The 13,617-nt window shown below is 56.7% G+C and overlaps 2 protein-coding genes across 2 annotated transcripts in view; one reads left to right on the top strand and one right to left on the bottom strand.

Annotated features, from left to right (window-relative positions):
- The first annotated feature begins 212 nt into the window (after positions 1–212).
- LDLRAD2 (low density lipoprotein receptor class A domain containing 2) lies at positions 213–10,071 on the top strand. The gene is made up of 6 exons (XM_047082384.1): positions 213–282; positions 2,477–2,920; positions 6,246–6,377; positions 9,191–9,358; positions 9,489–9,602; positions 9,974–10,071. The coding sequence occupies exons 1-6, from the start codon at positions 213–215 to the stop codon at positions 10,069–10,071; spliced, it is 1,026 nt and encodes a 341-aa protein (XP_046938340.1).
- Positions 10,072–11,022: 951 nt separating this feature from the next.
- Positions 11,023–13,617, bottom strand: part of HSPG2 (heparan sulfate proteoglycan 2) — an 81,397-nt gene continuing 78,802 nt past the window's right edge. Inside the window, exons 97-102 of the mRNA XM_047082383.1 lie at positions 12,541–12,616; positions 12,376–12,454; positions 12,159–12,229; positions 11,900–11,983; positions 11,445–11,548; positions 11,023–11,300 (exon numbers count right to left, since the gene is read on the bottom strand). Coding sequence (XP_046938339.1) covers positions 11,128–11,300; positions 11,445–11,548; positions 11,900–11,983; positions 12,159–12,229; positions 12,376–12,454; positions 12,541–12,616 — 587 coding nt within the window. The 3' untranslated portion in view covers positions 11,023–11,127. The remainder of the gene's footprint in view (positions 11,301–11,444; positions 11,549–11,899; positions 11,984–12,158; positions 12,230–12,375; positions 12,455–12,540; positions 12,617–13,617) is intronic.

The following is a 13,617-nucleotide window of genomic DNA, read 5'->3' as shown; positions in this document are numbered from 1 at the left end:
CCCCAAATCTCCATGGCAACTCCGGACACAATCCTGATCTGAAGAAGGATCTAGAGCACAAAGATCACTGTGAAGGGACCAGAGAGCTGGTGGACTTACCTCCCCTTGCTCCTCGTGTCCTGCCAGCCAGGTCCCCACAACCTGGTCTCCCCAAAGACCCCAAACCGAAGATTCTGCGGGTCTGCCCCACTGCTGGGCACAGCAGGGCCTGGATGGAGGCCTGTCTCCCGCAGCTGCTCCTGTTGGGGGCAGCTGCCCTGGCTGCATCTGCTCTGGAGACAGGTGAGCACGAGGGGCCTTGGCTCAGGCGGGCAGGAGATGTGGGTCCTACCACCCTTAGAGACTGTGTTTCCCCAAGATGGGCTGGGACCCCTTGACTTGGAGGAGGTTGGGAACCCCTTGCCTGGTCTTGCTTAGTACCCCCCAAGTCCACCCCAAATCCCTCCGGAAGCCTGGAACTCCAAATCACCAGAAGCAGGGGTCTGGGGGGTGTGTGTGGGGGGGGCAATGGACAACACCATGGGCTTTGAGGTCAGACATCCTGTGTTCACACTCTCATGCCTCTTCTCACATTTCCACCCCTGAGATCACTGTTTCACCTCTCAGTGTCTACAGCAGTAAAATGGGAATAAGGGTCCCTCAAGGGACTTTTATTATTGTGCATATGAGATAAATGTGCGAGACACTTAGCGCCTGGCACATAGAAAACACTCAATTCACTCACTCTTGAAAACTCCCTCCTCTCCTGCGTGCCTCCGGGGCACGTCCTAGCTTTACTAGGTCCCCGCAGATTTGAGAAAATGCTCCCATATCCTGAGCCCTGCTGGTGAATTGCTTCCCCAAAGACCCACGTCCTGGCTGGTCCTCAAGACCCACTCATGCCCCTGCCATGCACCAGAAAAGCCACCTCCTCTTCTCTATCGTTGCAAAAACTCAGAGCTAGTTTGATTATTTACGCATTATCTCATTTAATCCTCACAACAACTCTGTACCAATGAGGATGTTTTGGGATGTGAGTAAACAGATACCAAACTAATGCCCTTAAAAGGACATTTATTATTTCACTCATGGGGCCATAGATAATTCCAGAAATGGTTAATTTAGCAGCTCAACCGTGTCAGTGATGCTGCAGAATTCTCATGACCTCATCTTTGCAAAATGGCTGCTGCAGCGCTGGCCATTGCATTCTCAGTCAACCACTTTCACAAGCAGGAAGAAAGAGGGTCCTCATCACACAGCTCTCCCTTTTCTTTTCCTTTCTTTTCTTTTTTTAATGTTTATTTATTTCTGAGAGAGAGAGAGAGAGACAGAGCGAGAGTGGGGGGAGGGGGGAGGGGCAGAGAGAGAGGGAGACGCAGAATCTGAAGCACGCTCCAGGCTCCGAGCTGTCAGCACAGAGCCCAACGTGGGGGGTTCAAACCCACAAACCATGAGATCATGACCTGGGCCGAAGTCAGACGCTTAACCAACTGAGTCACCCAGGTGCCCCTTTTCTTTCTTCTTCTTTTTGTTTAATCAGAGAGGAAATCCTTTCTCAGGAGCCCTCAGCAAACCTTCAATCTCATTGGCCAGAATCAGGTCACATACCAATCCCTAAACCCTGCAAATAGAATTAGGATCACAAAACCTGGTTTAGGCCAATGGCCAGGAAGGCTGGTACGTTGCTCCCTGGCAGCTGAGAGATACTAAGATTCTTCTAGCAAGGAGCAACAGGAAAAGCCTGTGTCTGCTCCCTCCTCCAATAAGATGCTAATTATAGCTAACGTGGGTGACACTCAAATGCCAAGCACTGTCCTGAGCACCGAATGCTTACGTGTCCACAGTCCTTTAGTTTCAACTGCAAACTATGAAAAGCTCTGAAAACTGAAATTCCTTCTTAACTAATTTACTGGGACTTCCTGACTTGAACCGACAGGGGGCTGTTTCTTGTCTTCATTTGCCCTGCTTAGGGTTATGTATCCTTACACCTGCTCTAGCAAATGCGTTTGATCATGGAGGTCAATATCCTGCATATACACCACCATATCTTTCTAAACTCTGGAAAATTCTGAAATGAATCCTAGAGTTTTTGAATAAGAAATTGAGGGGGGCGCCTGGGTGGCTCAGCTGGTTAAACTCACATCATGATCTCACAGTTCCTGATTTCCAGCCCTGCGTCGTCGGGCTCTGCACTGACAGCTCGGAGCCTGGAGCCTGCTTCGGATTCTGTGTCTCCCTCTCTCTCTGCCCCTCCCCTGCTCGTGCTCTCTCTCTCAAAATAAACAAACTAAAAAAAAAAAAAAAAAAAGAATAAGAGCTTGAGGACCTGAATTTAATTATTTAATCCTCACAAAAATTCTGAGATTGCGCAATCATTCCATTTTACCGATGAGGAAACGGAGGTTCAGAGAGGGTGAGTGACTTACTTGGGGGTCACACAGCGGGCAGGGCTCAGAACCAGGTCGCGCGGTTCCCGAATCCGTGCTTTTCCCTGCAGCCGACCTGGTGGACCTCTGCGGGCAGACGTGGCAGGGGGACGGGCTGCTGCTGCGCTCGCACGCCGCCTCGCGCAGGTTCTACTTCGTGGCCCCGGATACCGACTGCGGGCTCTGGATGCGGGCGGCGGCCCCCGGCGACAGGATCCGCTTCCAGTTCCGCTTCTTCCTGGTCTACAGCTTGGCCGCGGCGCCGCGGACGCCCCCGGGGCCTCCGGCGTCCAACGCCTCCTCCCCGGAGCCCGCCGACCCGTGCGCCCCCGGGTCCTACCTGCAGTTCTACGAGGGCCCGCCGGGGGCGCCCCGGGCGCTGGGGGCCCCTCTCTGCGGCCTGACCATCCCCGCCCCGGTGGCGTCCTCCGGGCCCTTCCTGGGCCTCCGCCTGCTCACCAGAGGCCGCCAGCCCCGCGTGGACTTCGTGGGCGAAGTCACCTCTTTCCGGTTGGGTGGGTTGGGGCTGTGGGCCGGGACCCGGACCTCCAAGCTGGGCGCAGCTGAGGGCGGGGGGGGGGGGGGGCTACCCGGGGCAGCAAGCGCGGCGCTAGAAGATGAGGGCGGGGCCTAGGAGCAGGGCGGGGCCTAGGAGCAGGGCGGGGCCTAGGGGGTGGGGTGGGGTGGGGAGGGGGACTGGCGGCTGGGCTCGCGTCCGCACCGTAAGGGGGGCTCCACATTCAAAGAGCCACCCCAGAAATCTGACTTCCAGGGACTTGTGCAGCAGACCTCCTACCAGCCCCTGACACACACACACACACACACACACACACACACACACACACACACACACTGACCGCTCACAATTCTCACTCCCACAGGGCTCCCATACTCTCCCACATCCCACACCTCACACCCACACTCCCATACCCTGCACACGCATTCACTTGACCCACACGCATACGCCTTATGCCCAACACCCACACTCACGCACCCTGCACACTCACAACATTCATTCACGCGACCCCCTCCTGCACACTCATTCACAAGACCCCCCACCCCTCACACCCAACACCCACATTCTCACACATTGTACGTGTGCATATAACCCACAACTTTGCACTCGTTTACACACCTCACCCACCCACGTGCCTCACATGCTGCACACTCACACATGTGGTTCCCCTCATACACACCTCACACACACAGTACCACTTTGCACGCTTAGATATGACTCACTCACACGCTCTCAAGTTCACACGAGGCTCCTGTCTCCTGGGTCAGCGCTTCAGATGATTGCAAAGGGGCCGAGTTAGGACTCTCGTGACTGAGTGACAGCCGCTTAAGCAAGGAAAGGGAACTGATCTTAATTAATAGTAATTTGTTAAGCATTGCCTTTGCCCCTTGGGTGCCAGATCTGTTTCTCCCGGCAACACCATGCCTGTCTTCTTGTCCTCATGTTTATGGATGGGAAACGGGCCCGGGGAAGTTAAGGCAAGTGCCCAGGTCTCCCTGCTCACACACGGAGCGGCAGGGCTTTATGGCTAGAGTACGTCCTCTTGCTCAAACTGAATTCAAGACCTTAGTCCCGACAGGCTGCCCCGGATCGGAGACACTCACTTACGTCGCAGCAGAGGCTGTGTCCAGTGATGGTGAGCAGGTGAATTGCCAAAACTCAGGATTCCAAAACCACAGAGAAGCTTTACTGCCAATTCTGGCAAAATATCCAGGCTCGAGGATTGATTGATTTTCAAAGGTTTTTTGTTTTTTGTTTTTTAGTTTATTTATTTATTTATTTTGAGAGAGACGGAGAGACAGAGAGACAGAGACCGGGAATCCCAAGCAGGCTCTGCGCTGTCAGTACAGAGCCTGACGGGGGGCTCGAACTCACAAACCACGAGATCATGACCCGAGCCCAAACCAAGAGTCAGTGAGCCACCCAGATGCCCCCAGGTTGGAGGATGAAACATGGGATGTGAGCGCTTTGAGTAAAGAGTGTGGCAGTCTCTGAGGGCCTGTGCAGGTTCACCGAGAACTTGACTTCTGTGTGCTAGGCCCTGGAGGGCCTGTAACACCGAGCTGGTCGGGGGGTGTCCCCAGGCCCACCTCCTTCTTCCCTGGCCTTATGCCTGGTCTGATTTTGGATTTTAAATTCTCTCTCTCTTCCCCATTAGAGTTTCTGGCTCTGGGAGGAACTATGTGAAATTTGCACTCTGTTTTTTTTTTAATGTTCATTTATTTCTGAGAGAGAGAGTGGGGGTGGGGACAGAGAGAGGGGGACAGAGAATCTGAAACAGGCTCTGTGCTGACAACAAAGAGCCCGATGCAGGACTTGAACTCATGAGCCTTGAGATCGTGACTTGAGCCGAAGTTGGACGTGCTGAAATTTGTACTCTAAACCCTCAGGGACAAGACCGGTGGTGCCTGGGGTCCCCTTTCTGGCTCCTGTAGACTGTAGCATGCCCAGGGGCCTATGACGTTGTGTAAACAGCAGTCACTGGCTGGTTGAGAATTAACCTCTCACTTCTCCCTTTCTCCCTGTGGCCTTGCCTTCTTGCAAGATGCAACTGTCAGCCAAGGACCCAGGAATGTTGCCGCTGCTCATTGGACTCCCAAAAGCAGGTGGCAGTGGTGAAGCCTTATCACAGCTTTGGCTTCCTTAGATCAGTCTTGTCATCTGAATGAAGAAAGGCTCATTGCACATCCTCAGGCCACACACGCAGTCCCAGTCACTCACACCTGCAGGCACACCCTATCGGGTTCATGCACACACTCTTACACTGACACTCACCCATACACAACCGCACTATTTGTGTTTTCTTTTATATTCACTCTTACATCTACTATGTATCTATATATTATTCACCTTCATTTGTAGATGAAAAAAACCCAACTCAACTTTGTTTAGCCTAAGGAGAATGGGGGGGGGCTATAACCAGGATATTAAGGCGTTGGTTCAGGTGTAGCTGGATCCAGCAGTTTAAGTAATGGCACCTGGGTTCTGTCTCTTCTCTGTCTTTGGCTTGTGGGAGTCTGTTTGGCCTCCATCTCAGGCAGCTTCTCTTTGTACATGGCAGCAAGATGACCCTGTAGCTCCAAGTCCATGGTCACCACTACAGCTCTAACTTCAATGAAATAGCGAGCATCTTTTCTTAATGGTTCTAGCAAAAGTTCCAGGGCCAAATCGGATTAGTCGTGTGAATCATGTGTCCATTCCCATGGCCAGGAAATGGAATGCTCTGATTCCCACGCCCATCCCGGAGCCGTGGTGCTGGTCAGTCCCACCTGAACCAGCTTTTCTCCACAAAATGGGATGCTGGGTGAGCCAACCTCTCCGCACACCCCATGCATCGAACCATACAATTCATCCCCGTACATACACGTTCGCCGGGACGACACAGGCTATGTGCACTCACATGTGCAGACACACCTGCACACCCTCTGTGTGCCACAGTGTTTATGAGCATGGGACTGAGTTTCTACTCTGCTACTTAGATACGGGCTGTGTCGCCCCGGTCACATGACCTAGCCTCCCTGGGCCTGTCTTCTCATTCCTAAAATGGGGTTCATAACAGCGTTTCTCCCATGGGGTTATTGTGAAAAGCTGACGGGCTGGGGTGTGAGTGGGGTACTTAGAACCACGCCCGCCATGCAACGGGGACTCGATAAATGTTAGCCGTCGGCATCGTCCCTGTGACCGGACGCCTGTCTCCCATGAAACGCCCACCCATGCTGTCTCCTGCTCGAAGCTCCCACGTTCCCTCACTGCAGGGCTGCACATCCCTTTGGGTCACGGGATGCCTCAGGGTCCTCACCTCCTGCCTCCCCTCTTGGCCCCAGGATCCTGTGGTGCCTACTTCCGCTGTCGGGCCGGCAGGTGCATCCCGTGGAGCCTGGTGTGCGATCGCTGGGGTGTGGACAACTGTGGCGATGGTAGTGACCAGGCATCCTGGCCACCGGCCGACTGCAGAGGTCAGTCATGGGTGCGGCCTAGGCCCCACTGAACAGCTAGGAGGGGAGCGGGGCTGACTGCCCTTCCCTGGGGCAGGGCATCAGCGGGGAGGTGGGAGGCAGGGGCATGGCAGGAGAGAATAAGGTGAAGCACAGTAGTGAGGAATCTGTGTAGACGGGACGACCTGAGGATCAGAGCAAGCGAGGGCTGGAATGATGCTGGAGAGGATCTAATTCAGCTGCTTCCAAAATCCAGCTGCTTAGTGGTGGAAGCTTTTCCTAAGTGGAATTTCGCCCAGAGGCCCAAGCCTCAAAAGGAGAGATGCTCTATTTAACAGGACATGGAGGCCCAGGCCCTGGCTGACTGATGTTTCACCAAGGGACCTGAGTTGGACCTTCAAGACTTACTCTGGAAACCACGGATCCAGTCTGACTCACACATTTTATGTATGGGGAAACTGAGGCCTGGGGAGGAGAAATGACTCGCCCAAAGTCATAGAGTCAGGGAGTAACATAACCAGGAATGAGCTCTGTGGACAGAGCGGGGACCAAAATAGATCACTCAGGAAGATCCTTCCTGCAAATCTAAGATGCCGCCTCCTGCAAACAGGGCTGGCATGCCCCGTTGAACAGGTTGTTTACCGCAAAATGCCACTTAGCTGAAGGGTGAAGGCCAGCTTCCCAGGACCCCACGCACTTACCTGCCAGGCCACTCCTCAGTCTACTTTGCAGGTTCACCATTATCTGCCTGACACTCTGTGCTTTGTGCCCGAGGCCCCATTCCTATACCCTCCTTTCCTCCAGCCTCTCCATGCCCATTCCTCTGGTGCTCTCCTTTATGTGACATTGCCATCTGGACTCGTCTTTGAACTCTAGTGACACACCGACCTCCCTACTCAATCTCTCCATGTGGCTGTGTAGGTGGCATCTCAAACTTAACTTGCCCCAAACTGAACACCTGATGCACAGCCCTCCCCCATCCTGCTCTTCACCGACGTCCCCTGCTCACCAAAACTGCTGTCACCTTCCCTCCTTTCCTCTCAGCCCATAGCCAAGCCATCCACATCATCAGAATTTGATGTTCTGCTCGGGATGAGACTGGAGTTATGGGTCACTGGCAGGAAGACCCCGGGCCAAGTGTCCTGTTCATCACCCCGTATCCAAAGCACATACTGCCAGCACCAGGTGGTGTTTGTAAGGTTTCTCCACTGTTACCTTTGCTGCCTCCCCTCTCTGTACTGTCCTCTTTGGAAGAAGCCACCCCGTGGGTCGCACACGTTGGAGTGGGGAGTGAACTCCCCGCCAGAGGGGCCTTTGAAAACAGCCCACGTTACTCCAGCGCTCAGAACCTTCCACACGCCTCATCTGTCAGCAGAAGCAAAGCCCTGCAAAGCCCACAGTCGCTGTTCCTTTTGTCCTGTGGCTCCTCTGGCCCTTCCCCACCTCCCTTTTCCTTCCTCCCCGCCTCCACGCGGGCCCCCGGTTCCCTTCCTGTCCTGCCTTCTGGCCTGGGCTGAGCTGTCACTGCCCTGAACCTTGTTTTCGGGGGTTTACCTTGGCCTCCTGTGGGTTTCTACTTAAGTATCTCAGTGAGTTCCTTCCTGGCCCCTTTATTTAACATAGCACCCTCTGTCCACCGACAGGTGAATGGATGGATACAATAGGACATGACTGCACAACGGAGTATTCTTCCGTCCTAAAAAGGAGGGAGATTCAGACACATGCACGAACATACAACACAGGAATGAACCTTGAGGACACTGTGTGAAATGAAATAAGCCCATGTGAAAGGATAAATACCAGGATTCCACTTACACGAGGCACCCTGAGTAGCCAGAGGGGGATGGGGAGTCAGCGTTCCCGTGGGGACAGAGTTGCAGTTTTGCACCGTCTGGAGATGGTGGTGATGGTCGGACAACCATGTGAACGTGCTAACCCCACTGAACTGTATGCTTAAAAATGGCTAAAATGGTTCATTGTGGTATACATTTCACCACAGTGAAAAAGGAAAGAACGCTGACCCTAGCCAACCTGCCCTGTCCCTTTTCCCTCTTACTGTCTCCACAGCACCTCTCCATGTGACATGACAGAATTTGTGTTCCGTCTCGGCACCCTAAACCGGGTTTGTCCATTTCACACACTGCCGGTTCCTCCTGTCCCCAGGGCAACGCCTGGGGGGCAGTAGATGCTCAAGAAATAGTAGTCAAATGAGTGGAAGAATGGCCCTCTCTCTGCCTCAGTTTCCTTATCTGTAACATGGGGATGATACACCTAAGGTCTCAGAATTGTCATGAACCAAGTGAAATACTGCAGGTAAAGAGCTCAGCGCCTAGTACAGCGCTTGGTGCCCAGAAAATGCTCAAGACAGATACATCCTCCTCTTTTAAAAAAAATTTTTTTTAACATTTATTCATATTTGAGAGACAGAGAGAGAACATGAGTGGGGGAAGGGCAGAGAGAGAGGGAGATATAGAATCCACAAGGCCCCAGGCTCTGAGCTGTCAGCACAGAGCCCTACGTGGGGCTCAAACTCACGGACTGAGAGATCATGACCCGAGCCAAAGTCAGCAGCTTAACCGACTGAGCCACTCGAGCTCCCCGATACACCCTCTTTCTTGGGAAGTGGCTCCATCCGTCAACCCCAGGCGCTGGAGCTCCAGTCCTCCCCTATCACTGCTCTGTGATCTAGACAAGCTACTTAACCTGTCTGTGCCTCACTTCCCGTATCTGTAGAACGGAAATCCTAATAGTAACAAGAGAGGTTTAGGGAGGATTCAGTGAGACCGAGTGGAGTCCTCAAAAGTTCTCTGTTACTCTATCATTTCCCGCTGCAGGTCCCTCTCTGGTGCCCAGCCAGGCGAGGGCTACAGATGGCCATACCTCCCAGCCCCTGACGCCCTCCCCAGCTCTCAGGTCTGCAGGCCCCCTCCAGATGGCAGCCGAGAGGAGCCCCCTGGCAGGCCGGGCCCTCGAAGAGGGGGATACAGCAGCTCCTCCGGGAGGTATGCAGCTCTTGGTTCCCACCTGATCCCATTCCTCCCACCAAGGTCACACTTGTCCCTCTCTAGGTGACAGGGATAGGGCAGCAGGCCCAGGCTGAAGCCTGAGTGGATTCTCCCTTTCCTTCTGCAGGTCCCCGGCTCCGGGGCGTGGCACCGGTCCCTTCGCTGGTCCTAGCCTCCACTGGCCTCCTTGTGGGCCTCGCCTGGTGCTGCTGCTTCTCCAGCTGGCTGGCCTGGCGGGCTGGTGCCCGTGGCCTCTGTCCCAGCTGCACCATCTGTCACACGTGTCCTGGCCAGGTGGCTCCTGGGGGGCCGCAGCCGAGCAGGCCGACCTTCCAGGGGCAGGGAGGACGTCCCTAGAGGCTGTGGCTTCAGAGAAAAGAGAGCCGGCTCTGGGCTCAGACAGACCTAGGGTTCTACCCCATCCCCAGGAGGGCCGTCTGACCTTGGGCAGGTTGCCTAACCCTCAGACTCAGGCTGCTCCTCTGGAAAATGGGAGGATTCCTGCCTCGCGTGGTTGTTGTGAGGAGCTATCGGCGGGCCCTCTGCTGGATCCGTGAAGGGCAAGGAGCAGGGGGGCCTCACTCCCCTGAAGCCGCTTCGCTCCACTCCCAGACCTCACCTGCCCGGCTTTGCCCCACCCCGGCCCACCCTCGGGTGCCACCGAGTCAAGCCCTAGTCAGAGGCGCAGCAGACCGCTCTGGCGGGGATAGCACCGTTTATTAAGAAAGGTCAAGACACAGACCACAGGAGGGTCCCTTCTAGGACACAGAGGCCAGGTGTCCTGACCCCACATCTGTGGACTGCTGGAGGGGAGGGCACGTGCTCCCATTTGGGCCCTCAGGCCTCCACAGACGGGGCAGGGCTGTCGTGTCCCCTTCTTGTCTGTCCCTCCCAGCCATGAGTCCCGGCATCCCCCACGCAAGGCACTAAGTCTTTTCAACCACCGATGCCCTCCTCCCCCCATGTCCCCTGGGCCTTCACTTCCAGATCAGTGGGGGGATGTGGCCTGCTGTGGGCGGGGAGACCCTCTCAGTGCTGGGTTCTGCCCATAGCAGCTCCTGGTGAGAGTTGGGGTGGACTTTCCCTTGCAGCCCCTGAGGGCGGGGGCCCTGGGCAGGTGTCGGGTGTTGGGGGCGGGGGGGGGGGGGTCCAGGAGGATTCGGTGGGAGGGGGAGGCTGCCGGGGCAGGTGGCCCGGCTGGCCAGGAGGAGGTGGAGGGGGCTGAGACATGGGCCGGCAGGGGGTGGGGTTGCCTGCCCAGGAGTGAGCTGCCTTTTGTTCCACAGTTGGCACTAAAGAGCTTTCCCCGCCCGGAGGCGGGTGGCAAAGGCAATTGCGATGCCCCCCGCCCCAGGCAGCTGGTGAGGCACCAGCTGGAGGCCGCGGTTGGCTCTTGTAGGACTGGGGGGCTGCCCGAGGGCTGCAGAACTGGACGGCCTGGCTCTACTTGGGGGCGGGGCTCTATTGGTGGTGACAGTTCTGAGCCCGATCGGCCACCACGGTGTCTGACCCCAAGTCCTGGTGGTCCTCTGAGGCACCAGCTCCCATCCAACCTGCCCTACCTGCCAGCCTGCGGCTCTGCCCAGGTGTGTTTGTGCGTGGGGGGTGGTGTGCCCACCCTCCAGGCCGGCCCAGGGCAGTAGCAGCAAAGCGTGGCATTGCCTCAGTTCCTTACAAAATATTCATAATAATAATATTAATAACAATATACTCGACGTCGTGGGGCTGGGATGCTGCCCGGGAGTCCGTGTGGGGCGGGCGGCTGCCTATGAGGGGCAGGGGCGCGTGCTGGCCCCCGCCTGGGCGCGGTGCTCCAGGTCCAGCGGCTGTGGGGGAGGGGCTCCAGGCCGGGCAGAGTGCAGCACCAGGTTCTTGATACAGCCGGTGATGCCCGTGGAGAACCTGCCCCCGGTCAGCGTGCTCACGTCGGGAGCTCCACCTTCGGGGATGAGAGGCGACGGGGCTTGTCAGCTCCGGGAGCCCGGCGGGCGGGGGGGAGGCTACAGGCTCTAGCTCTGCAGGAGCCCCGTTCCCTCCCTGGCCCTGAGCAGGGTGCCCTAGGCCTCGCCCAGCCCGGACTTACCGATGTAGATGCTGCCCTTGGTGTTGACGGCCACGTTAGGGCCTGGGGACTGGCCACTGACCAGCTCCTCGCCGTCCACCTGGATGGAGCCTCTCCGGCCCTCTCTGTGGTGAACGGGGGGCAGGCTCCTCACCACCAGTTCCAAGTCCCCTCCCTGCCTGCCCCCTGCTCGGAGCTCTTTCCTTTCCGCACTGGATGAGATCCGGCCCCACAAACACAGCTTCCCAGCACCCCACCCGGCTTTCATTCGTCCCTTAGGGTGCTTGCCTGCCACCCCCCGGGGAGTTCCGTCCGGCCCTGGAAGTTTGTTCCGGCTCACGGGCCCTCCCCCGACCCTGGCTTCGAGTTCTGTCTCCCAGAGCTCAAAGCTTGCCTCCCTGCACACGGTGGGCGGTGTCCCGTCCCAGTCTAGAACTCCGCGCCCCTCACCCTCGTGCCCAGGTGGACTCCCTTACCGCAGTGCCGTCACCCGATGCCACTCGCCATCATTGATGGGGTCCTCGGAGACGAGGCGGGCCTCCCCGCTGCCCAGCTGGTAGCTGTGGTCACACAGGCCCAAGACAGTGTGAGCTGGGGCAGGCGGCGGTGGTGTGTGTGGCTGGGGTGCCGTGGGCCGCAGCTTCTCGTGGGAGGAGCCGTAGCACCGAGCAGAGGGTCACTGAGGGGGTGAGGGAGGCCAGGGAGGGGGAGGAAGGGCCAGGTGCCCGCACCCACCTGAAGACAAGGTGCCCGTCCTGAAGCCCGAGACTGATGAAGTCCTTGCCGCGGCCGGCCTCTCCCACATCCTGCCCGGGAAGCACAGGGTCACTGGGGCTCCCAGCCTGGAGAGCCAAGGCCCCTGACGGCGGTGGCCTTCACCCTCCTCCTCTCACGGCCCTGCCCGCCAGGAGGCTGAGAACCCTGTGACCCCGGGCCAGGTGCCCACACTCACCACGCCCTGCCAGAGCAGGAGGCCATTGGCCGTGCTCGTCCGAACCTCCAGCTCGATGGTCTCTGGCACCTCGGGCAGGCTGGGAGTGGAGACGCGGGTGAGGGGGAAGTCCCAGATTCCTGTTCCCCTCCCTGGACCCACAGGCTCCCCTAACACCCATCTCACCTCCTGGAGAAAACGCGGCCGGGGAGAGCTAGGAAGCCGTCATCGTGGAAATAGGCTCCGTACTGCCCAGGGGCATCTGCGGGACAACGTGGGGCTGGTGAGACACCTGCCGGCCTGCGTGGAGCGGCCACCGACCACATGGGCTCCAGGACCCCCACCTCTGCCCGTGTGTGCGCTACTATGGGGGCCCTGAACCTGCAGTCTCTGGAGACCCCAGGGGGCTGTGAACAGAAGTCAGGGGCCTGTGAACTTGGATGGGGAAGCCCTGTAGCTCTACCTTCGCTCACTTCTCACTGAAATGTAGCAATTCCTTCCCGTATAATGTAGGCAGCAAACCAAAGGAGCCACAGTGGGACCTGTGATGTGTCACTAGCAGATACCCTTATTGCATTTCAGTGGTTACAAATATTTCAGAACGTTGTCTATGCTTGTTGGAACTGCGGTAGCTGTCGGGACCACCACCAGGTCTTGTTATTTAATGTGTTACCAAAGAAGCACCTGTGTTACAAATCTGAAAGTTTTAAGTATTTTGATAACCTTATTTCAGTACAATTGGTTTGTTCTGAAATCCTATGCGTTTTGTTTTATGTGGTCAGTAGGGTCCAGATAGGGTGACCAGTCGTCCCTATTTGCGGAGTCCTGTCCTGCTTTTAGCTCTGAAAGTCCACATCCCGAGAGACCCCTTAGTCCTGAGCAAGCCGGGACAGCTGGTCACCTAGGTCAGTGGCACACAAAAGGTTCAGGATCTTTGCGTTCCCTCCTTCTTGCAGGCGGGAAGACAGGCTCAGGCGGGAGAGTGACGTGCCCAGGAAGTGGGAAGCCTGCTTTGGACCCTTTTGGCCCCAACGTCCATACTGTGTGTGGCTCCAGCATCCCTAGCCCCACCCTCTCAGACGCATCCCCACAGGCCAGCGCTGGTCCCTGAGGGCCTATGAGGGTGGGGGACACTTTGCCACCCTCTGCCGATCGATGATAACAGCTAACATTTACCAAGCACCTACTGTGTCCCAGTTGCTGTGCCAGGAGCTTCACGGCCAGCTGCAAGCACCATTTCATTTCAATGGATCTCTGTAACAA

This window comes from Lynx rufus, unplaced genomic scaffold, assembly GCF_022079265.1.
Source record: "Lynx rufus isolate CCGP_SWC_20201006 ecotype Redwood Valley unplaced genomic scaffold, mLynRuf1.p SCAF_2, whole genome shotgun sequence".
Taxonomy (NCBI): domain Eukaryota; kingdom Metazoa; phylum Chordata; class Mammalia; order Carnivora; family Felidae; genus Lynx; species Lynx rufus.
This window is presented reverse-complemented; position numbering and strand designations above follow the sequence as displayed.

Bases quoted from the DNA above. Each gene is read 5' to 3' on its own strand.
- LDLRAD2 (XM_047082384.1), top strand. From the start codon at position 213: ATGGAGGCCTGTCTCCCGCAGCTGCTCCTGTTGGGGGCAGCTGCCCTG. The intron at 283-2,476 runs GTGAGCACGAGG...TTTTCCCTGCAG, and splicing joins TGCATCTGCTCTGGAGACAG to CCGACCTGGTGGACCTCTGC. The intron at 9,359-9,488 runs GTATGCAGCTCT...TTCCTTCTGCAG, and splicing joins TACAGCAGCTCCTCCGGGAG to GTCCCCGGCTCCGGGGCGTG.